Source organism: Littorina saxatilis, unplaced genomic scaffold (genome assembly GCF_037325665.1).
Source record: "Littorina saxatilis isolate snail1 unplaced genomic scaffold, US_GU_Lsax_2.0 scaffold_888, whole genome shotgun sequence".
NCBI lineage: Eukaryota > Metazoa > Mollusca > Gastropoda > Littorinimorpha > Littorinidae > Littorina > Littorina saxatilis.
The window spans coordinates 31,266-56,295 of NW_027126054.1; the positions used below are offsets into that span (position 1 = coordinate 31,266).

At 41.6% G+C, this 25,030-nt stretch overlaps 1 protein-coding gene across 2 annotated transcripts; it reads left to right on the forward strand.

The window, feature by feature from the left end:
* The first annotated feature begins 284 nt into the window (after nucleotides 1-284).
* On the forward strand, nucleotides 285-21,170 carry LOC138954504 (uncharacterized). 2 transcript variants are annotated; one of them, XM_070326334.1, is made up of 11 exons: nucleotides 285-381; nucleotides 2,151-2,297; nucleotides 3,667-4,316; nucleotides 8,038-8,143; nucleotides 8,912-9,088; nucleotides 9,709-9,818; nucleotides 12,879-12,987; nucleotides 13,779-13,955; nucleotides 14,551-14,689; nucleotides 17,065-17,185; nucleotides 18,027-21,170. In XM_070326334.1, exons 1-11 carry the CDS (start codon nucleotides 360-362, stop codon nucleotides 18,237-18,239), a joined length of 1,971 nt encoding a protein of 656 aa, XP_070182435.1. In that variant the 5' UTR covers nucleotides 285-359; the 3' UTR covers nucleotides 18,240-21,170. The 2 variants fall into 2 exon arrangements, with proteins under 2 accessions (XP_070182435.1, XP_070182436.1); XM_070326335.1 differs by lacking the exons at nucleotides 8,038-8,143; nucleotides 8,912-9,088; nucleotides 9,709-9,818 and having other exon boundaries at nucleotides 287-381.
* The last annotated feature ends 3,860 nt before the right edge of the window (nucleotides 21,171-25,030 follow it).

Here is a 25,030-nt window from a genome sequence, read left to right on the forward strand (position 1 = left end):
TTGGTAAGGGAATTTGATAAACTTTTATGGGTTGATCTATGAACATTCCAGATGAAAGTCTTTAAACCGAGTCAAAATTGATGTGAACAAAAAACATTCATTACTACAAAATTCTTCAAGTTCAACCTAATAAAACAAAAACCAGCACCCCTTTGTCACATTTGTGTTGGGAACACACTGACCACTAGCAATATCTGCAACTTGATAAGATGGTCACATGGGGGAGGGGGGGGGGTGGACATGCACGTTGAGGCAACACAAAATATTTTATTGTGTATGCTTTTTTTTTATCCAGGTACTTGCGGCAAAAATGGACTACTACCCTCATTACACCAGAGGTAGGAGGATGAGTGGTCCTCATGGCTTTACGCAATAATTCAGGTAAGAAAAGCTAAGACAAAAACTTGCATGAATTATTTCCAGTTAATCAAAGTGACTACCTTTAGCCTGCCCTTCAAAGCCAAAAACCGGCACGGTTGGCCTAGTGGTAAGGCGTCCGCCCCGTGATCGGGAGGTCGTGGGTTCGAACCTCGGCCGGGTCATACCTAAGACTTTAAAATTGGCAATCTAGTGGCTGCTCCGCCTGGCGTCTGGCATTATGGGGTTAGTGCTAGGCCTGGTTGGTCCGGTGTCAGAATAATGTGACTGGGTGAGACATGAAGCCTGTGCTGCAACTTCTGTCTTGTGTGTGGCGCACGTTATATGTCAAAGCAGCACCGCCCTGATATGGCCCTTCGTGGTCGGCTGGGCGTTAAGCAAACATACAAACAAAAATCAAAGCCAAAATGAAGTATTGCCAGTCATATTATCATAATTATGACTGGCAATACTTCATTTTGGCTTTATTATGAGTGGACTTACTGCTGTTTGACTTTAGAGGGCAGAGCTAGAATGGACACTTTCCTTCGTCGCTTTGATGCGGATGTAATGCCTTCACTACGGTTCTTGCCAGACACAGCTTTTTGATCTGATGAGGCCCCCACCTGTTCAGTTACACATTAAGTGATTAACATGCTTCCATTTGAAACTTCGAAGTCTTCATCGGGGATTGACGCCCGACAAAAGCTAATTGAAGCCCGACGGAGCGAAGCGACGGAGGGCTTCAATTAGACTTTGGGAGGGCGTCAATCCACGATGAAGACCGAGAAGTTTCAAATGGAAGCATGTTAATGTTATTGTAATTGAATCTGACGACAATCTCTTTCCTGCTTTCATGCGGTTGTAAACAGACAGAATTGGTTCTGTTCTGTTCACACACTACTTTCAGTCCACCTACCTGCAAGGGTCAAGTCCCAAGAAATGTCTCTGTATTCCTATCGTATCACTCTGCTCCTGTTTTGTTTTCTTTCACACACATTTTCCCTTCTTTTTTGACGGGTTTCTGGACAGCAAACTCTAAAACAAATTCTTTTCATCACAAAAGCGATCTTTGGAATTGACTGACGTAGTCCGGAAGAATTCATGCATTAACTTACGTCACGTACTCAACGTCATCACTTCGCATACCTTATGGTCTCGGTATTTCGTTGGCCTTCATATTTCCTACTTGTAAAATGACCCTCAAAGCTAACCGAGACTAGTTGAGGCTGTATCAATACGCCTCGCCAGCAGGTTGTTAATGGATTTTTTAGCGAGTGGTTATCGACAATTGTAATACAATCAAGTTTGCGTTTTAATGAAACAGATCCTGTGATTGGTCAGAATGTCCCAACTCATTACAAATTACCGGTGACTAATTGTCGATAGCCACTAGCTAAAAAATTCATTAACAACCTGCTCCGCACACTCGTGAATTACCAAGAGGCTGCAAATACCCACTCGTGGTTTATTTTCCACTAATCAACTCGTGGTCATTGTTTAAGCTCTATTTAATGACCGGTAATTTTTAATGAGTTGGGGCATTCTGACCAATCACAGGATCTGTTTCATTAAAACGCAAACTTGATTGAATTACAATTAACATTAACCAGAAAAGCCTTTTAACATATGATAATTATAAGAATAACTTTGAATGTAATTAGAAAATTGTTTGCCATTTGAAGAATATTCATACCATAAGACTAAATTGTTGAAAAGTGTCAAATGTACTGAAAGTAGATGGCTTTGTCAACTGACCATAAATACAATTGGTTCTTGTGCCTGTTGTATAGGAGCACCTGAAAGAGAAGGAACAATGGAACAGAAAGTACCAGCAGGAGGTCGACAGTCTGTCATTCCGCAACTAGCAGCTGTCCAAACGAGTTGTGGTACTGCAAGAGGAGCTGGAGGCCGTCGAGTCACAGAAGAAAAAACACAAGGTTGGCACATTTCTTTAAAGCAGTAAAGCGGTAATCAAGACACCAGCATTGACTTGACAGATACAGATTTCCTCTTCGTTGAATAGGGTTGAAGGCATGGCTATCATATTCCTTGGTGGTGGCAATTCCGTTCAATATGTTTTTGTAACGTCGTGAAATATATACTTTTCCCATAAAACTGAAAGCTTAGTGTTACTGCGACTTCATTTTATCATACTTATTTTCATAGTGTGGCATTTTTCGGTTCTCGTCTTTGTTTTGCCAATACATTAACCTTTACTTTAATTGTTTAAAGTTTTAACAAAAACTTACAATGGTAGGAACCCAAGAAAAAGTCCACCCCTCTGCTTTTTGAATGTAATCTATACCTGACTAAGTTTCAAATGTACATTAGTATTAGATAGGCCATGAAGCCTGTAAATGCCCCTTCTTGATCTTGTGATCATTTTATTGCTATTTATAGTACAGAAAAGGGAACCCGTAAGATTTTGCCATATTTTGTACTCTTGATTTTCTAAATTACGATTGATACGGTCTGTGGAAAAAAAGAGAAATAATTCCTAGACTTCTTGAGTTTCTACTTTCGGTTCACTCAGTTAGTGTAAAAAAACAACCTGTTACTATGGCCATTTTGAATCTCGTATGAAGTGACTAAACGAGATCAGTTGCGTTGATCAGCTCAAAGCGTGGAAAGCTCAATTTTTATCATGCAAAAACAACAACAAAGAGGTGGATCCTCAGCAGGAGCAAAGAAAAAGGCTGTTCGGGAACAGGAATTCCTTTCAACGTATGTTTTCCAAGTTTGACATCGATAGACACTGCATGTCAAAGCTAGACTCATAGGGATCCTGAAATTGACAACACCAAGAAAAGCCGCTGCCAGCATGAGGAGCATCACAGACTTTGTCTTTTGCAAAAGATCTACCCGAGGAACAGGGTGCAGTACATGCCAAAGCGATGTTATCCGAGCTGATAGTGAAAATGAATTTGTCATTGAGCACAGCAGATGTGATTTTACAAGCTGTCAAAAGTGTGTTTCCTGTCTTAAACATCGCGCAGAAGTCTAAGTGTTCCTGCAAGAAGGCTACAGCAATGATGAAACAGATGTCTAATGACATTAGGTCTTCTCTTAAAGAAAAAATCAACAAAGATTTCCATCTTTTTTTTTTATCAATGACGGTGTGTGCAGCATGTTTGAAATGAATGATTAAAAGTTATGTGGAGTACTCTCATTTTTCTGAAAATGCACGTAGCTTTTTTTTTGTTAAACTCCATGGCAAAATTGAGGTCCCAAGGTCTGTATTACAATATATATATATATGCAACACATGCTTCTGTCAGTTAAAAGATATGATTTGTTTTTTATCAGCCTCATCTGGAGATGTACTGGTACCTCAGGCCTCATCTGGAGATGTACCAGTATTGCCAGCCTCATTTGGAGATGTACAAGTATTGCCAGCCTCGTCTGGAGATGTACTAGTATCACAAGCCTTATCTGGAGATGTACCAGTATCACCAGCCTCATCTGGAGATGTACCGCCATCACCAGCCTCATCTGGAGATTTACCAGTATCACCAGCCTTATCTGGATATGTACCAGTTTCACCAGTCTTATCTGGACATGTACCAGTATCACCAGCCTCATCTGGAGATGTACCGCTATCACCAGCCTTATCTGGAGATGTACTGATACCACCAACCTCATCTGGAGATGTACCGCTATCACCAGCCTTATCTGGAAATGTACCGATACCACCAGCCTCATCTGGAGATGTACCGCTATCACCAGCCTCATCTGGAGATGTACCGCTATCATCAGCCTCATCTGGAGATGTACCGCTATCACCAGTCTTATCTGGAAATGTACCGATACCACCAGCCTCATCTGGAAATGTACCGATACCACCAGCCTTATCTGGAGATGTACTGATACCACCAGCCTCATCTGGAGATGTACCGCTACCAAAAGCCTCATCTGGAAATGTACCGATACCACCAGCCTCATTTGGAGATGAACAGGTACGAAAAGCATTGTGATTTTGAACTTACTCACGGGTTACCTCCATTATGAAATTGACCGTTTTTGTTTGTTTATTTGTTGCTTAACGTCCAGCCGACTACGCAGAGCCATATCAGGACGAAAATTGACCGCTTTTATTTTTTAAACTTTCCAGGAAATGGGATTTAGCCACCTCTAGGTCGATGTTGTCAGTCTAATGAAATTGGAGAAAAGGCACCAATGGGTGGCCGAGTGGTAACGCACTTGCGCTCGGAAGTGAGTTCGACCCTGTGTCGGGGCGTTAGCAATTTTCTCCCCCCTTTCCTAACCTAGGTGGTGGGTTCAAGTGCTAGTCTTTCGGATGAGACGAAAAACCGAGGTCCCTTCGTGTACACTACATTGGGGTGTGCACGTTAAAGATCCCACGATTGACAAAAGGGTCTTTCCTGGCAAAATTGTATAGCCATAGATTAAAAAAATGTCCACCAAAATACCCGTGTGACTTTGAATAATAGGCCGTGAACAGTAGGATATGCGCCGAAATGGCTGCGATCTGCTGGTCGATGTGAATGCGTGATGTATTGTGTAAAAAAATCCATCTCACACGGCGCCTTGAGTCCGAGTCTGGAGATACGCGCGCGATATAAGACTTCATATAACCCATACTTGTCGGTCGCCCTATGCCTAAGTGGAATGTTTTGTATAATGGGAGCTTTAGGGCAACATTTGGCTTTAACACACACACACGTACATATATAGATTGGTTGAATTTAGAATAAAAAGAAAGTATGTAAAAGTCACAACATTCTTACACGTACTCGCATTCACTACCAAGAAACTGTTAATTTTTAGGATAGTTGGACATTAACTACAGTACCTGTGTAATCCAGAAAAACACACAAGATAAGCACATAATTGAGGCAAGTCAGGACCATTATGATGATCTGTGTCAAAAGCATCACATTTATTTTAACACGAATATTTATTGGACCATAGTGGCCGAGTGGGCTGCTTGCAGTCTCACTCAATGACAAAGTTAAGCAATGCCGAGCCTAGCCAAGTACTTGGATAAGTGACTGTCTGAGTTGTACACTGCTGTTAACTTGACCCCTCATGGAGGGCGGTGTCTCACTACTCTTTGGGATGAGATTTTAAAGGGAGGTCTATTCAGTATTCTGAGTACATATATGCACTCAAAATCAAGCTTGGACTTGATCCTGACGCCAATGTCCAACTCGGGTCAATGCAACCTGCAGAAACACACCCAGCATGCATCATAGTCTCAGAATAATCAAAATGATGATTGTGGAGACTCAACGAAAGGCAGGTGTGCTAAGCTGCCATAGTATTATGGGAAATGATTCTATTGTTATTGCAAATTTGTCTGGAAGCATGTGTCGACATAAGCTTGTATGTCTGCTTGATAGAGAATGGGATCTGGGTTGTCAGTAAAATGAAATTTGAGATTTTAAAAGAATCACCAAACCTTAGGGCGACAAAATATAAGTTGAAAGTATTGTACAATTGGAGCTTTACCTTTAGGACGACATTTGGTTGACCTAACTCCCCTATAGGATTTAACACAATATATATATATATGTTATAATTTTGGTTGCCCTAATCAAAAGTATTGTATAATGGGAGCTTTAGGGCGACATTTGGCGAATTGGATCTGGGTTGTTACTAAAATGACATTTTACTTTTTTGAGATTTTTTTTTTATACACGTTTTTATTGAGTCACTTGAGAAAAAGTGACTCTATGTAATCGGTCAGTGTTAGTCTGTCCGGCCGGCCGTCCGGCCGGCCGTCCGTAGACACCACCTTAACGTTGGACTTTTCTCGGAAACTATCAAAGCGATCGGGCTCATATTTTGTTTAGTCGTGACCTCCAATGACCTCTACACTTTAACGATGGTTTCGTTGACCTTTGACCTTTTTCAAGGTCACAGGTCAGCGTCAAAGGAAAAATTAGACATTTTATATCTTTGACAAAGTTCATCGGATGTGATTGAAACTTTGTAGGATTATTCTTTACATCAAAGTATTTACATCTGTAGCCTTTTACGAACGTTATCAGAAAAACAAGGGAGATAACTAGCCTTTTCTGTTCGGCAACACACAACTTAACGTTGGGCTTTTCTCGGAAACTATAAAAGTGACCGGGCTCAAATTTTATGTGAACGTGACTCATTGTGTTGTGAATAGCAATTTCTTCCTGTCCATCTGATGCCTCATATAATATTCAGAACTGCGAAAGTGACTCGATCGAGCGTTTGCTCTTCTTGTTTCTTCTTGGTACACGACATCAACATCAGACAGCAACACTTTTTTTTAGATTTGAAAGGAAGCACCAAACCTTAGGGCGAAAAAAATATGTGAAAGTATTGTACAATAGGAGCTTTAGGATGACATTTGGTCGACCTAGCTCCCCTGTGGGATTTAAAGGCAGAGTAAGCCTCCCGTAAACCATCACAGATGCGGTCAGGCTTTTACACACAGTACAAACACCATTTCCTTTAAACACTCACCAATTGAGAACATCCTAGGTGCCCTCCGTAAAGAGCGAACAATTTTCAAAGAATTTATTTTTGCGTGGTTTATCTTACCCCTGAGCCATCGTGAACCCGTGTGATCCAGTTCACAATGCAGTCGTCATAGTTAGTCATTTGAATGCGACTCGACGTGAGCTTATCTACAATAGCACGTTTTTTTTATGCACGAAACAACGGCTGTGGTTCACAAGAACTCTCGCGATGGCTTTTGACTGTTGAGAGGAACGGCGATTTGCACTGATAAACCGGCCGTCGTCTGCTACGACCCTTGCGTGACCCTGCTTCCGGGCTTTTCTTTTTTTTAAACTTTCACAACTTCGAATTGTTCTGATCTTGTCTTGATGAAAAACGAATTCTTTTATGATTAAAGAATGTTTGTGTAACAAGCTGTCAATTTATTATTTAGATTTTAAAAGTTAGGTCTAGCGCAAAAACGAGGCGCCGTTGTTGTTAACGGAACAAGTCTACGAAAATAAATTCTTTGAAAATGTCTCACGCTCGACAGAAAGCAGCCAGGATGTTCCCGTTCGGTGAGCGTTCAAATGGAAGTATGCTTGTACTGTATTTAGACGCTCGGGGAGCTCTGTGATGGTTTACGGGAGGCTTACTGTGCCTTTAACACACATGCATATATATATATATATATATATGTTATAATTTTGGTCGCCCTAATCAAAAGTATTGTATAATGGGAGCGTTAGGGCGACATTTGGCGAATTGGATCTGGGTTGTTACTAAAAAAAAATGACATATTACTTTTTTGAGAATTTTATTTTTTCAGTTTTTTTTTTTTTATACACGTTTTTATTTCTTTTTGGTACACGACATCAACATCAGACAACAACACTTTTTTGAGATTTGAAAGGAAGTACCAAACCTTAGGGCGAAAGAAAATACGTTGAAAGTATTGTACAATAGGAGCTTTAGGATGACATTTGGTCGATCGACCTAGCTCCCCTGTGGGATTTAACACACACGCATGTATATATATATGTTAAAAATGGTGTGAATGTGATCATACTTTCTCCAAGTCCTTTTTCAAAAATTGACCCGATATTCCGATCTACTTACAAATACCTTTTGGGGTTTAAATTGTGATGTTTTAGTTTAAATAAAAGTTCCACATGATTCTATGCTCCGCCTTGCAAGAGACATCACATTAACTTAACTGTGAATATTTTGTTTTAGGATGAAGACTACTGTCAGGAGAGTGATTTTGATTCTGATAGCACACCTTCTTCCTGCGATTACCCTATGCTGTCACCACCTGCACAAAGGAAGAAAACTTGCCAAGGTAAAAGTCAATGAAAGAAACTGTGAGAAGTAGTAACTCACTGACTGCGACAATTCATGGTTGACCAATTTACTTAAAATTCAGCTTTCCTGAGCCAGAAACCACAACTTGGTCTATAGTTCAGGACATTTCCTAGTCGAGTTGCAATCAATTATTGTACTATCAAGGAAACAGTTTCTTGTGTAAAGAATTTAACATGCTATACGGTGTTGTTGCCAGGCCTCGGTCTTTTGTCTGTGACGCATTCCTTTCTGATTTGACGCATTGGACCTAGCCTTGTCCGGTCGATGGACCGATAGTTTTTACGTTTTGGTGGTCAACTGACCGATACATATTCGTACAAGGCGGACAAGGTCTGCAATGAATGGAATGGGAGTTGCAAAGTCGGAAAACAAACCCCGATCGAAATGCTCATGTTTGCTACGAGTGAAAAATGCACTCGGTGCCGACTCTGTGTTTGTCGTCATTGACTCTGTGTTTGTCGTCTTTGACACTCGAGGCTGCGTTTACGGAAATACCCGTTCCAGCCGGTGTACCTAATTATCGAAAACGGCGCAAACAGCGGAAATTTCATCAATATAATATTACGGCATGGTAATTTGGACCTATTGTTTTTTTAAAGTCAGGACATTTGGACTTATTGGTTTTTTTTAGGGAGGTCCAAATGACCTATTGTTTTCTTAGGCTGGCAACAACACTGGCTATACTTTTTCCCACATAAAAAAGACTTGTGCCCATTGTGATATGTACATTGTACTTGTTTGACAGGCATGGTTACAACAAGTCAGCAAAGTCTGGTTTTCTCGATGGCTGGTTGGCACCCCGTTGCCTTGGCACCTCAAGCAATGATGTTGCCAGCGCAGTCTGTGTCTCGTCTTACGTCTCCCAACAATGTCCAGCTTCCCACCGACCTTACTGTCCTTCAGCAGCAGCTCAGGACTACAGGTATGTTATTCTTCAGCGTGTGGCATCACCGTATTTGATCTTTTACCCTTGTTAAATGCTTCTCATTCAAGTCACTGCACAGCAGAACATGCATGAACTTTTAAAACCAGCTCGCTGCACAATTGTTAAGTACCTATTTTATGAAGCAACTGCTTGTTTGCGAAAATGAGTGTGCCTGCATCAATACTACGTGTTTATCACTAAATCAGTGACTGATTAGACCGTCCTTCCGGAGGGTGAAATGAATAGGCTAAAGTTGCTGATGCGACCCCCATTCATATTTCACACTGTCAGACTGTACGGTAGGCTACGGTTCATGTTGGTTGATAAATATTGGCTTCAAATTGGTACCCTTGAAAATGACAGAAGGCCGCCTTACAATTCTTAAACTTCTTGAGTTTCTACTTTTGTGACATGACGTGACCGAGTTTTGTATGAAGTGAAGAAACGAGATCAGTTGTATTGATCTGTTCAAAGCGTGGAAAGCTCAATTTCCATCAGGCAAAAACAACAACAAAGAGGTGGATCCTCAGCTGGGCCAAAGAAAAAGGCGGTTCGGGAACAGGAATTCCTTTCAAAGTATGTGTCAGTAAAAAGATGACCTGATTTTTTTTCATCAGCCTCATCTGGAGATGTACCGCTACCACCAGCCTCATCTGGAGATGTACCGCTACCACCAGCCTCATCTGGAGATGTACCGATAAAACCAGCCTCTTCTGGAGATGAACAGGTACGAAAAGCCTTGCGATTTGAACTAACTCACGGGTTACCTACTTCCTGAATTTGACTCTCCGGATGACTTTTTTAACTTTTCACAGGAAATGGGAATTGGGCCCCGCCACACCCCCCCCCCCCCCCCCCCGGGGGTAATTATTGTCAGTCCAATGGAAGCACAAATACTATGGTCATCCTAAGTGGAAAGTAGTGTATAATGGGATCTTTAGGGCGACATTTGGTCGACTTAACTCCCCTGTAAGCTTTAACACATACACATGTATATTGGTTGAATTTAGAATAAAAAGAAAGTATGTAAAAGGCACAACATTCTTACACGTACTTGCATTCACCACCAAGAAACTGTTAATTTTTAGGATAGTTGGACATTAACTACGGTACCTGTGTAATCCAGAAAAACACACAAGATAAGCACATAAATGAGGCAAGTCAGGACCATTATGATGATCTGTGTCAAAAGCATCACATTTATTTTAACACGAATATTTATTGGACCATAGTGGCCGAGTGGGCGGCTTGCAGTCTCACTCAATGACAAAGTTAAGCAATGCCGAGCCTAGGCAGTACTTGGATAAGTGACTGTCTGAGTTGTACACTGCTGTTAACTTGACCCCACATGGAGGGCGGTGTCTCACTACTCTTTGGGATGAGATTTTAAACTGAGGTCTATTCAGTATTCTGAGTACATATGCCCTCAAAATCATGCTTGGACTTGATCCTGACGCCAATGTCCAACTCGGGTCAATGCAACCCGCAGAAACACACCCAGCATGCATCATAGTCTCAGAATAATCAGAATGATGATTGTGGAGACTCAAGGAAAGGCAGGTGTACTAAGCTGCCATGGTATTATGGGAAAAGGTTCTATTGTTATTGCAAATTTGTCTGGAAGCATGTGTCGACATTAGCTTGTATGTCTGCTTGATAGGCAATGTGATCTGGGTTGTCAGTAAAAATGAAATTTGAGATTTGAAAAGAATCACCAAACCTTAGGGCGACAGAATATAAGTTGAAAGTATTGTACAATTGGAGCTTTAGGACGACATTTGGTCGACCTAGCTCCCCTGTAGGATTTAGCACAATATATGTTATATTTTTGGTCGCCCTAATCAAAAGTATTGTATAATGGGAGCTTTAGGGCGACATTTGGTGAATTGGATCTGGGTTGTCACTAAAATGACATTTGAGATTTGAAAGGAAGCACCAAACCTTAGGGCGAAAGAAAATACATTGAAAGTATTGTACAATTGCTGAATTGGAGCTTTAGGATGACATATGTTCGACCTAGCTCCCCTGTGGAATTTGACACACACGCATATTATATATACTGTTCAAAAAAAGAAACGCATAGTTGCTACTTGCCAAATTTGTTTTATTTTTCGAAAAAAATAACAGAAAATCCAATATTTAGATTATTTGTTTGAATTTTGGTATGGACACAGTTGAATGCACACACAGTTCATTTGCATCTTCAAATCAATCAGTCAATCAATACGATTGGGTGCCGAGGCTGTCAAGTCAGTAGGGGGTGTGACTGCCTTGAGCAGCAACAACTGCCCGGCACCTTCTGGGCATGGACTGGATCAGATGCCGGATATCTTGCTGTGGGATGGTGTCCCACTCCTCCTGAAGTGCCTGCAATAGATCGCGGTGATTTGCTGGCGCTTCTTCTTGCCTGCGCACACGTCTGTCCAATTCATCCCAGAGGTGTTCTATCGGGTTCATGTCTGGCGACATGGATGGCCAGGGAAGCACCTGGACATGGTGGTCGGTGAGGAACTGGGTGGTGAGTCGTGCTGTGTGCGGGCGAGCGTTGTCCTGCTGGAATATGGCATCCTGGTCAGCCAGAAGAGGAAGGGCGTGTGGGCGCAGAATTTCCTCCACGTATCGCTGGGCAGTTATGCGCCCTTGGACGTGCACCAGGGTGCTCCTTCCAGCGGTATTGATCGCCCCCACACCATGACGCCTCCACCACCATGAATGGGTGCCTCATCCACACAGTTGGGCGCGTAACGTTCGTTTACTCTCCGGTAGACCCTCCTCCGACCATCATGTCGCTGGAGCAGGAAGTAGGACTCGTCGCTGAACCACACGTGTCTCCAGTGATTCCGGACGGTCCAGCGAAGGTGCTGGTTGCCCCACTGCACTCGGTTCTGGCGATGGCGGCGGGTGAGGACAGCTCCTCTGTGAGGTCTGCGAGCTCTCAAACCAGCTTTATGCAGGCGGTACTGCACGGTCTGGTCCGATAATCGGTGTGGCCCGGGGAGAGCCTGGACAGAAGATGAGGCCGACAGGAAACGATTCCGGAGGTGGCGGAGCCGTATGAAACGGTCCTGAGCAGCAGTTGTCGCCCTTGGTCTTCCCGCTCGTGGCAAGTCAGCAACGGAGCCAGTGGCTTGAAACCTGACCCACAGTCTACTGATGGTGCCCTGGGACACGTGGAAGTGCCTGGCGATTGCACTTTGACTTTGGCCTGCTTGTAAACGACCCAATGCAATTTGGCGGTCTTCTCTGCTCAATCGGGCCATCTTTCGTCGCTGAATTGTCGTCTGATTTCTTTGTGGCGAACAATCCGCTTTTATGGGTTTTGGAAGACATGGTGAGAGCTCAATATTCCCCGAGTTTCACGAGATTACACTGAAGCATGACGAGTGGTCATGCCAAATGAGCAATTTTGACATTGTAGCCACTGATAACGCATGCGTCACGTGCAGAGCTCACTTGTGGCAATGGACGAAAGGTCGACGACCAGATAAACATTTTCTGCAGTTTGGTGGATATCCTTGTAGCCATATAACTAAATTAACCAAATATTACAAGCTATGCGTTTCTTTTTTTGAACAGTATATATATGATAATGTCAAAAATGGTGTGAATGTGTTCATACTTTCTCCAAGTCCTTTTACTGAAAAGGACCTTTGACTCGATATTCCGATCTACTTACGCATACTCTTTGGGGTTTACATTGTGATGTTTAAATAAAAGTTCCACATGATTCTATGCTCCGCCTTGCAAGAGACATCACATTAACTTAACTGTGAATATTTTGTTTTAGGATGAAGACTTATACCGTCCGGAGAGTGATTTTGATTCTGATAGCACACCTTCTTCCTGCGATTACCCTATGCTGTCACCACCTGCACAAAGGAAGAAAACTTGCCAAGGTAAAAGTCAATGAAAGAAACTGTGAGAAGTAGTAACTCACTCACTGCGACAACTCATGGATGACCAATTTACTTAACTCATGGATGACCAATTTACTTAAGATTCAACTCTCCTGAGCCAGAAACCACAACTTGGTCTATAGTTCAGGACATTTCCTAGTCAAGTTGCAATCATTTATTGTACTATCAAGGAAACAGTTTCTTGTGTAAAGAATTTAACATGCTATACAGTGTTCTTGCCAGGCCTTGGTCTTCGGTCTCTGACGCATTCCTTTCTGATTTGACGCATTGGACCTAGCCTTGTCCGGTCGATGGACCGATAGTTTTTACGTTTTGGTGGTCAACTGACCGATACATATTCGTACAAGGCGGACAAGGTCTGCAATGAATGGAATGGGAGTTGCAAAGTCGGAAAACAAACCCCGATCGAAATGCTCATGTTTGCTACGAGTGAAAAATGCACTCGGTGCCGACTCTGTGTTTGTCGTCATTGACTCTGTGTTTGTCGTCATTGACACTCGAGGCTGCGTTTACGGAAATACCCGTTCCAGCCGGTGTACCTAATTATCGAAAACGGCGCAAACAGCGGAAATTTCATCAATATAATACTACGGCATGGTAATTTGGACCTATTGTTTTTTTAAAGCCAGGACATTTGGACTTATTGGTTTTTTTTTAGGGAGGTCCAAATGACCTATTGTCTTCTTAGGCTGGCAACAACACTGGCTATACTTTTTCCCACATAAAACAGACTTGTGCCCATTGTGATATACATTGTACTTGTTTGACAGGCATGGTTACAACAAGTCAGCAAAGTCTGGTTTTCTCGATGGCTGGTTGGCACCCCGTTGCCTTGGCACCTCAAGCAATGATGTTGCCAGCGCAGTCTGTGTCTCGTCTTACGTCTCCCAACAATGTCCAGCTTCCCACCGACCTTACTGTCCTTCAGCAGCAGCTCAGGACTCCAGGTATGTTATTCTTCAGCGTGTGGCATCACCGTATTTGATCTTTTACCCTTGTTAAATGCTTCTCATTCAAGTCACTGCACAGCAGAACATGCATGCACTTTTAAAACCAGCTTGCTGCACAATTGTTAAGTACCTATTTTATGAAGCAACTGCTTGTTTGCGAAAATGAGTGTGCCTGCATCGATACTACGTGTTTATCACTAAATCAGTGTCTGATAAGACCGTCCATCCGGAGGGTGAAATGAATAGGCTAAAGTTGCTGATGCGACCCTCATTCACATTTCACACTGTTAGACTGTACGGTAGGCTACGGTTCATGTTGGTTAATAAATATTGGCTTCAAATTGGTACCCTTGAAAATGACAGAAGGCCGCCTTACAATTCTTAAACTTCTTGAGTTTCTACTTTTGTGACATGACGTGGCGAGTCTCGTATGAAGTGACGAAACGAGATCAGTTGTATTGATCTGTTCAAAGCGTGGAAAGCTCAATTTCCATCATGTAAAAACAACAACAAAGAAAAAGGCGGTTCGTGAACAGGAATTCCTTTCAAAGTTTGTGTCAGTAAAAAGATGACCTGATTTATTTCTCATCAGCCTCATCTGGAGATGTACCGCTACCACCAGCCTCATCTGGAGATGTACCGCTACCACCAGCCTCATCTGGAGATGTACCGCTACCACCAGCCTCATTTGGAGATGTACCGATAAAACCAGCCTCATCTGGAGATGACAGGTACGAAAAGCCTCGCGATTTGAACTAACTCACGGGTTACCTACTTCCTGAATTTGACTCTCCGGATGACTTTTTAACTTTATAAGCCTGTGATTAAGGTGACCCACAAACTGTTACCAGACACTCCCTGGACTTATATTAAGCCTAGTGCAGAACCGCGCGAGGTGACATGTGACTCATTTCGTGGTGGAGGGTCACATTTTAAGGATTTTTTGCATTTTACTTCAGTATCTGTGTAATCCAGAAAAGACACAAGATAAGCGCATAATTGAGGAGAGTCGGGACCATTATGATGATCTGTGTCAAAAGCACATTGAACACGACTATTAATGGGACCATAGTGGCCGAGTGGGCGACTTGCAGTCTCACTCTATGACAAAGTTAAGCAATTTGAGATTTAAATAGAAGCACCAAACCTTAGGGCGACTGAAAATAAGAAAAGTATTGCATGATTAGAGCTTTAGGACGACATTTGATCAACCTAGGTCCCCTGTTGAATTTAAAGGCACACGCAGCTTCCCGTAAACCATCACAGACACTGTCAGGCTTTTACACACAGTACAAACACCCTTGCATTTCAACACTCACCACTTGAGAACATCGTAGGTGCCCTCCGAAAAGAGCGAGCACTTATGAACGAATTTATTTTTGCGTGGCCAGCCGGATTGTCTGATCAGACAATGGGATGGCTCGTTTTGGCGCTAGACCTAACTTATACTAATAAATTGACAGCTTGTTACACAAATATTCTTAAATAATTCTTTTTTCATTAAGACAAAATCAGTAAAACTCGAAGATTTTAAAGTTTAAAAACTAGCCCTGAAGCGTGTCCTGCAAAACGTGTTTCTCGTAGCAGACGAATGTTCAGCATGTCGCCAGTTTCTTTGAACGGTCAGCCGACACCATTCACTTCGTGTGACTCGCAGCCATTTGTTGCGTTTTAGATAACGAGCCATGGCAGATACAGCGAGTCGCATTGAAATCAAGGACTGACTACTAAATTGTGAGAAAACAAGAAGAGCAAACGCTCGATCGAGTCACTTTCGCAGTTCTGAATATTATATGAGGCATCAGATGGACAGGAAGAAATTGCTATTCACAACACAATGAGTCACGTTCACATAAAATTTGAGCCCGGTCACTTTTATAGTTTCCGAGAAAAGCCCAACATTAAGTTGTGTGTTGCCGAACAGAAAAGGCTAGTTATCTCCCTTGTTTTTCTGATAATGTTCGTAAAAGGCTACAGATGTAAATACTTTGATGTAAAGAATAATCCTACAAAGTTTCAATCACATCCGATGAACTTTGTCAAAGATATAAAATGTCTATTTTTTCCTTTGACGCTGACCTGTGACCTTGAAAAAGGTCAAAGGTCAACGAAACCATCGTTAAAGTGTAGAGGTCATTGGAGGTCACGACTAAACAAAATATGAGCCCGATCGCTTTGATAGTTTCCGAGAAAAGTCCACTTTTATAGTTTCCGAGAAAAGCCCAACGTTAAGTTGTGTGTTGCCGAACAGAAAAGGCTAGTTATCTCCCTTGTTTTTCTGATAACGTTCGTAAAAGGCTACAGATGTAAATACTTTGATGTAAAGAATAATCCTACAAAGTTTCAATCACATCCGATGAACTTTGTCAAAGATATAAAATGTCTAATTTTTCCTTTGACGCTGACCTGTGACCTTGAAAAAGGTCAAAGGTCAACGAAACCATCGTTAAAGTGTAGAGGTCATTGGAGGTCACGACTAAACAAAATATGAGCCCGATCGCTTTGATAGTTTCCGAGAAAAGTCCAACGTTAAGGTGGTGTCTACGGACGGCCGGCCGGCCGGACGGCCGGCCGGCCGGACGGCCGGCCGGCCGGCCGGCCGGACAGACTAACACTGACCGATTACATAGAGTCACTTTTTCTCAAGTGACTCAAAAAGGGAAAGTAGATCACATGGGTTCACGATGGCTCAGGGGTTAGATTAACCACGAAAACAGGTGTGTGGTTTACTCGAGCTAAACAAAAAAACTGTGTCATTTAATGCTATTCACTAAATGCTATTGCAAGTGTGTTCGATAAGGTTAGAACTGCTTTTTCATGAAAAGATTTGAATCGTTCTGTAAACCATTTGGGACGGACTGGGGCTTTAACACACACGCATTACAAGTCAAATAGTGTGAATGTGATAATTTTTTCTCCTTCCTCCAAGTACTTTTAGTTTTACTCAAAAGGACCTATGACCAGATTTCCAGATCTACTGACAAATACGTTTTGAGCTTTCATTTGTGATGTTTAGATAAAAAATAAAAAAAAGAGTTTCACATGATGGCATGTTCCGCCTTGCCAGAGACATCACTATAACTTAACTGTGAATATTTTGTTTTAGGATGAAGACTACAGTTACGATCCGGAGAGTGATTCTGATTCTGATGGCACACCTTTTTCAAGCTACATGTACTACTACTCAATGCTGTCACCACCTGCAAAAAGGAAGAAAACATGCCAAGGTAAAAGTCCGTGAAAGAAACTGAGAAGTAGTGACTCTATGACTGCAACCTTTCATGATTTGCCAATTTACCTAAAATTCAGCTTTCCTGAGCCAGAAGCAAGACTTGTCTATAGACTATAGTTCAGGACATTTGCATATGCAGTTGCAATCAACTAGTGTACTATCAAGAAAACAGTTTCGTGTGGACAGAATTGTACATGCTCTACATTTTCCCATCTTTGTTAAAACATTAAGTCAAAATTTGACTAAATGTAAAAAACATCAATTTTGAAAACAACACTGGACAGCAATTAAAAATAGCATTCACCAAAACTGGCAACATGGTCTCAAAAGCTTCCTCACCTCATGTCTGACACATGCATGCACACACACACACACACAAACACACACACACACACACACATACACACACACATACACACACACACACACACCACACGCATCTCTGCCTTATGCAGCTTCATTTGTTTCTAAGGAAAATGCTGGGAGTCCATGGTTTCCAGGGAAATTGTATATTTGTGAAACACGTTATTCACCAGTCTTGCAAAGACCAGGCAAAAGTTACTAAATGTTCAGTTAAGCTGCTGCAACATTCCCCCATTTTGAAATTTTTACCATGCTCCTTTTTGTTGTGAACATAAAGATCTGAACCTGGGCTTTTATTTCCAGGAAGCGATCACTTTTCATAATCGTTGATATTGGTTTTGGTTATGCCTAATATGATCACATGGTTATTCTTCAAGAAGCGTTGTTCAGTTTTCATTTTTTTCTTGGGTAGAGCTGCTTTGATCTTTGAAAACTTTGTAATAGGATTTTTTGCATATTTTGTTTTTTTTCAGAAATACCAGACAAACACGATGTACTGCCACCTGCCTCAAACGGACTGCCACCTGCCTCAGATGAGCTGCCACCTGCCTCAAATGGACTGCCACCTGCCTCAGACGGACTGCCAAACATTTCTTCCAAGAAACCGAAACGACCTTGCCTATATTGTGGCCAATTTCAAAGTGTGCTCATCAGACACTTACAAAGAAAACATTCTAATGAAGTAAGGGTTGCTGCAGCCATGAAGCTGCCTGCTTGTTCTAATGCGCAACTTGATTGTGGGCAGGCTTACCCTTTTTAAAATCAAAAAACAAGAAAGGTAGGTTGTTGGAACGTTTGTTATTGGATTTACATTAACATAAAACGTTTTAAGAGAACAGCCTTCCTTCTGTATGTTTTTGCTCATTGAACACCTTTGATTTCACCAACTCTTTTTTCTTCTTGTCACTGAGCTCTGACCGGTACGGTTGGCCTAGTGGTAAGGCGTCCGCCCCGTGATCGGGAGGTCGTGGGTTCGAACCCCGGCCGGGTCATACCTAAGACTTTAAAATTGGCAATCTAGTGGCTGCTCCGCCTGTCGTCTGGCATTATGGGGTTAGTGCTACGACTGGTTGGTCCGGTGTCAGAATAATCAGAATAATGTGACTGGGTGAGACATGAAGCCTGTTCTGCGACTTCTGTCTTGCGTGTGGCGCATGTTATATGTCAAAGCAGCACCGCCCTGATATGGCCCTTCGTGGTAAAACGCTGGCAGTTTCTTTGTTTTTGGATTTACCCTTTTTAACGCAAGAATGGATGGTGAACCAGCCAGACTGACACTGTGTGAATGGCAAGAAGCAGAAAGCAATCATTGGGTGGTACTGGTTCAATCTCGGCAGCTAAACTAAAGAGTATGTGTGTATGTAAAATCACCCATGACAGATGTGTACTGGTTCAATCTCGGCAGCTAAACTAAAGAATATCAAGTATGTGTTTTGAAAATCGTTGTCAGTATCGGATAAAGGAGAATTTCACTTGAGACTCGACCGAGGCCTGGTTTGTGTTATTATGCAAGGTCCGGTACTATGAACAAATTTGGTCAAATCCACTACAAATGTATGCGTGTTTGGCTTATTTCATAGAGTAAAAAGTTCACGCACTAAACATTTTATGTTGACCGACAAAAGTGTGCCTCGTACACTCTAAATATTTGGACGCCAGATACCTCTGCAATGACCGGAACAGAGCTGAGCAGAAAATGCAATCAGGTGTTCTATCTCAGACTAATCAAAGCAGTCTGACACAAGCCTGATCACTTGGATCGTCACTAATCTATTCAAGAGTTCTGCATTGCCCATTATCTCCCATTCAAACCCTCTTTTGTACTGTGAGTTAGTAATCGCTGAACGATCGCTGTTAATGTTATAGCGATACTGGTGAAAACGAAATGTAATATTTTGAGTGCATGCAGTAATTGAAGGGCGCACAAAGCATGTGACTACCCTCCAGTGACTGCACTCATAACCTTTTGAGATGAGTGGTTGTAAGGTATTATAATAAGACTTCCTCTCCACAATACAAGTGCCTGTTGTTGTTATTCATGTTCAATTGATGGGAAGCTAATTCTGGAGGATAAATAGAAAACAATTAAGCTTTTTTAATAGGTTACAATAATGTCATCATTTATTTCTCATTGAAAATTTCAAATCATTTTATATCATTTTGCTTTAAAAGTTGTCAGTCGTGTCTTGAAATCGATGACATTTGTTTTATGTTTTGCTTCTAATACTGAGTTCTAATGACAGAGTAAATATAGCATTGTAATTTGTAATACCATGCACAGTTCAAACTGTCAATCACGCTCCTTCCCAGTTTGTGATATGTATGTACATGAATTCTGTAAGTGGTCAATTTGTGTGTGGCATTGATCAACATTGCAAACAACACAGTTAATCTATGCAATCATGTACATCAAAATAATTTCAAAGAACTGTTCTCTGTTTTAATCTGTATTTGTTTCACTTCTCTGGGGTAAATTAAATCCTGTTGCATTGTAAATGCATGCCATTTATTTTCTTCTGTCTTGACTTTATTTTGCCAAAAATGTTATGCTTGGAAGAGGGCTTAGTAACTCTCTCCAAAAGGCCACTGGTTCTGATTCTACTCAATTACGATTGTTTTCTTGATAGTGTACATTTGATTGAAATTTTAACTAAAATTTGTTGTTTCTGTGCTTCATTAATCTTCTTCAATTTGAGGTATCTTGGTGTAGCTTGTGTGTTTATGACATCATTTCTGCCCTAACATTTACAATGATTTCAACATGAAAGATAACTTAAACATACTAAATATGGATCTCTATGTTGTTAATGATTAGGTGAAATGTAAGACTACCAAAATATGTGTGCCATAATTCTGCACACGATATTTTTTCTTTCAAACAGATCATTGGTAATCTGAACCGTACACTTGCAAGTGGTCAAATTACTTTTTTGTGTTCTCAAATTGTTTCATGGCAGAGATTTAAAAAGACCTCAATTAGTGTACTGTAAACTATAGAGCATTTATTGTGATCTTAGCAGACTTTCACTGTGCTGTTCTGGAAAGAACGTCGGCAAGACTATTGAAAGCGTTCTGCATTTAGAACATTGACAGATCATGCAGAACACACTGAGAGCCCATAACAGCTTACTTTTTCAGTTCATTCAGCACACAAAAGATGATCACAGCAGCTAACTCTCAAAACAGAACATTTGAATGCCGTTCTCAAACTGTTTCAAATAAGTGAGTGTGTGCAATTCCCATCATGTTCATTTAGAGTGTAGTAGGGCCCCAGATCAATCCAGCATTGAGTGCATTTCTGCCATTACCTGAAAACAATAGACCTTTTGCAAGTGTATTCTTTGCAAGAACTTTATTCTTGTACATACTTGTAAGTTGTCTTTTTTTCCCGTTTTTGTTACCCTCTACAGAGAGGTCCCACTCGCAACTCTGTACAACATCCCTTTTGTCAAATCTCCCTTACTGAACAAAGTATAGTAGGTTTTGGACTCGAACAATATGGTAAGTGTAGGGAAGCGATTTAAGAACAAGTGCGCACATTAAAACATCATTGCTGAAGGTGTATGTGTATAATTTTATTCTTGTTTTTGACAAATAAATGAGCTGTTGAACAAATACACATTCGTTGACTTATCGCAGTTTGCATTGTATGTGTTAATGTGTGTATATGTACATCCTGTTATATGTTTTTCTTCTGTGATGTACTTTGCTTACATCTGCCTGTTAACATTACAACAAGGCATTCCTATTGATATGTTTAAATTTTGCAAACAGTGACCTTTTATTTCTGACTTGGGAACAACACTGATGAAAGCATCTATCATTTTTTCTGTCACAACTCATACACAAAATCTATTGCACGTTTTGAACTGTTTATTAAAACTGCCAACAGAATAATTAGTGATGAAACAGCCATGATTACACTCAACACAAAGCATCAGGAACCTTAAATAATAACGATTTCGAAAGCGCGAACTGCAGAGTTTGAGCACATAACTAAATGACAATTAAAATGACGGGCGCAGTGGCGTGGTGGTAAGACGTCGGCCTCCTAATCGGGAGGTCGTGAGTTCGAATCCCGGTCGCTGCCGCCTGGTGGGTTAAGAGTGGAGATTTTTCCGATCTCCCAGGTCAACTTATGTGCAGACCTGCTAGTGACTTAACCCCCTTCGTGTGTACACGCAAGCACAAGACCAAGTGCGCACGGAAAAGATCCTGTAATCCATGTCAGAGTTCGGTGGGTTGTAGAAACACGAAAATACCCAGCATGCTTCCTCCGAAAGCGGCGTATGGCTGCCTAAATGGCGGGGTAAAAACGGTCATACACGTAAAATTCCACTCGTGCAAAAACACGCGTGTACGTGGGAGTTTCAGCCCACGAACGCAGAAGAAGACAATTAAAATTGTTAAAATAATAATAATAACTGGACATTTTTAAGTGCATAACCTATGGCTCTAGGCCCTTTACAAAACTTTGTGAACAACAAAATATACAAATACTGGTCGCCTTAATATACCTTATAAATTGGTTGCCCTAAGCTACCCGAAAAGGCGTGTCGCCGTAACCCCCACTCTTGCATTATTTTCATTAAGGCGACCATGCAAAACACCTATATCTTAATCTTGACAGATTTTCACGTTCAATTCATGACAGTCGGGTGTAGGTCAATTAGCAAATGTAATTACAAAATTTTATTAATATTGCTTTAAAAACAACGGATATAGCACCGGTAGCTATAAAACCCCTTTTTACAATGGTCGTCCTAAAGGCGGATTTATACTTATATATATATATATATATATATATATATAGATATATAGAATGACGTCAAGAGCGAGAATGCATAGAAATTATACATGAGCAAGGGAGATCATCCTTTACTCTGTGTGTGTCTCCACCGCCTACATTCCAACTAGTGGAATTTTGAAAGCAGGGAGCACACTAGAGGTAATGGAAGAGGTGGGGGGAGGGGGTAAGAATTAGATCTAGAAAGAACTCTTCACAGACAGCCTACTGGAGAATCAAACCCTTTCGGAGCCGATTGCAACACTGAACAAGAATAACCCGAGGAGAGTTCCACAACCTCAATGGATTGGGAATTCCCCGTAAGTGCATTTAAGGGCATTCTCATAGAGTGCTGAACCTGAAAAGGTCCGTTTTTGTTTAGCCAAGACTGCTACCGGTTTCGAGCGGAGAAGCTCTCATCAGGCAGTCTCTTGGCATAAAACAGAGAAGAACTCTCAAACTTCTATGCAAAAGAGAAAACCACATTTCTGCGGTAGGCCCTCTGCATAGACGAGAATCCTTCTTTGACTCCCCTGCAACTGCCAGTGAAGAGTAAGAAAAAGAAATTTGAAGTATCAGCAGCTGCTCTTGGTTGTTGAAGCAACAAAATAGAAAGTTATAATGAGAGCGCTGCTAAAAATGCCAAAATGTGCACTCGATCGCTTGTACTTTTAAAGAACAAAATAGAAAGTTATAATGAGAGCGCTGCTAAAAATGCCAAAACGTGCACTCGATCGCTTGTACTTGTGCGCTCTCATTATAACTTTCTATATATATATCCAACGTTTTGCAAGCACAGGCTAGCTGTGGAGCAGCACTTGACCGATTGCTCCTCTTATTCTTCTACTTTTCATCTCAACGCTAGTTGTTGTTGTTGTTGTTGTTGTTGTTGTTGTTGTTGTTGTTGTTGTGATGTGGTGTTGTTGTTGTGTTGTTGTTATTGTGTTGTTGTTGTTGTTGTTGTTGTTGTTGTTGTTGTTGTTGTTGTTGTGTTGTTGTTGTTGTGGGTGCAAGACATTTGTTTTAGGACAGAGGAAGGAACTTCCCATTAAGCGATATCAAGAAGAAAAAAATTGAAAAAAAGATACACAATTAAAGTCCGACAACGACAATATTAGGCTGGCGCTATTGGGAGTCAGCTCGGAATAGCGTAATGTGCACTATTGGGAGTCAGCTCGGAATAGCGTAATGTGCACTATTGGGAGTCGGCTATGAAGGTTGCCTAACTGTACTGAGTAGGAAGGAGGGAAATTTAAAGACTAGTGAACCTTCGGACTAAACCCTCGGACTAGTGAACCCTCGGACTAAACCCTCGGACTAGTGAACCCTCGGACTAAACCCTCGGACTAGTGAACCCTCGGACTAGTGAACCTTCGGACTAAACCCTCGGACTAGTGAACCTTCGGACTAAACCCTCGGACTAGTGAACCTTCGGACTAAACCCTCGGACTAGTGAACCCTCGGACTAGTGAACCCTCGGACTAGTGAACCCTCGGACTAAACCCTCGGATTAGTGAACCCTCGGACTAAACCCTCGGACTAGTGAACCCTCGGACTAGTGAACCCTCGGACTAGTGAACCCTCGGACTAAACCCTCGGACTAGTGAACCCTCGGACTAAACCCTCGGACTAGTGAACCCTCGGACTAGTGAACCCTCGGACTAGTGAACCTTCGGACCAAACCCTCGGACTAGTGAACTCTCGGACTAGTGAACCCTCGGACTAAACCCTCGGACTAGTGAACCCCAGATCTGCCCCAATTGATCTGAGCAATAAAATGTAGAAGTGACAATCTGAAAAAAAATGTCTTCGCGTGAACGCTGCCATGTTGTCATCAGTTCGATGTCTTTTATCCAGAGCAGGGATTAACACACTTTTTCATCAAGCTTGTCTTACACTGTGCCGAATATCCTTGCGAATATGAACATGTTGTATTCGGCAAAAAAAGAGACGAATGAACAGGAACAATTTTTGAAAATTCGAAGCCTTACCGATCATTGCGAATGCATACACATCCATAATACGAATGCCTTGCGGACGTATTACGAACGTTGCGAGTGGCCTTGTCTTACGCTGTGCCGAATATTATTGCGAACATTCGTAAACATCGCAATGTATTCGTAACGCTCGAAAGGCATTCACAAACATTCGTTATGCCTGTCTTACACTGTGTCGAATATCCTTGCGAATATGGATTCGTATGCATTCGCAATGATCGGTAAACATTCGCAAGTACTCGCAACCATTCGTAAGACATTCGCAAGAAATGTGTATGTGAAAAGCCCCCCAAAAAAGACGAATGGACAGGAACAATATTGACCATTCGAAGCCTTACGAATCCTTGCGAATGTCTTTCGAATGGTTGCGAGTGCTTGCGAATCTTTACCGATCATTTCGAATGCATACGAATTCATATTCGCAAGGATATTCGACACAGTGTAAGACAGGCATAACGAATGTTTGTGAATGCCTTTCGAGCGTTACGAATACATTGCGATGTTTACGAATGTTCGCAATAATATTCGGCACAGCGTAAGACAGACATAACGAATGGTTGCGAATGTCTTGCGAGCGTCACGAATACATTGCGATGATTACAAATGTCTTGCGAATACTTACGAGTACGTTGGGAAAAAGTTCAAAATATAACTTCCTTGTAATTATTAGGAACATGTTGCTATGTTCGAAACA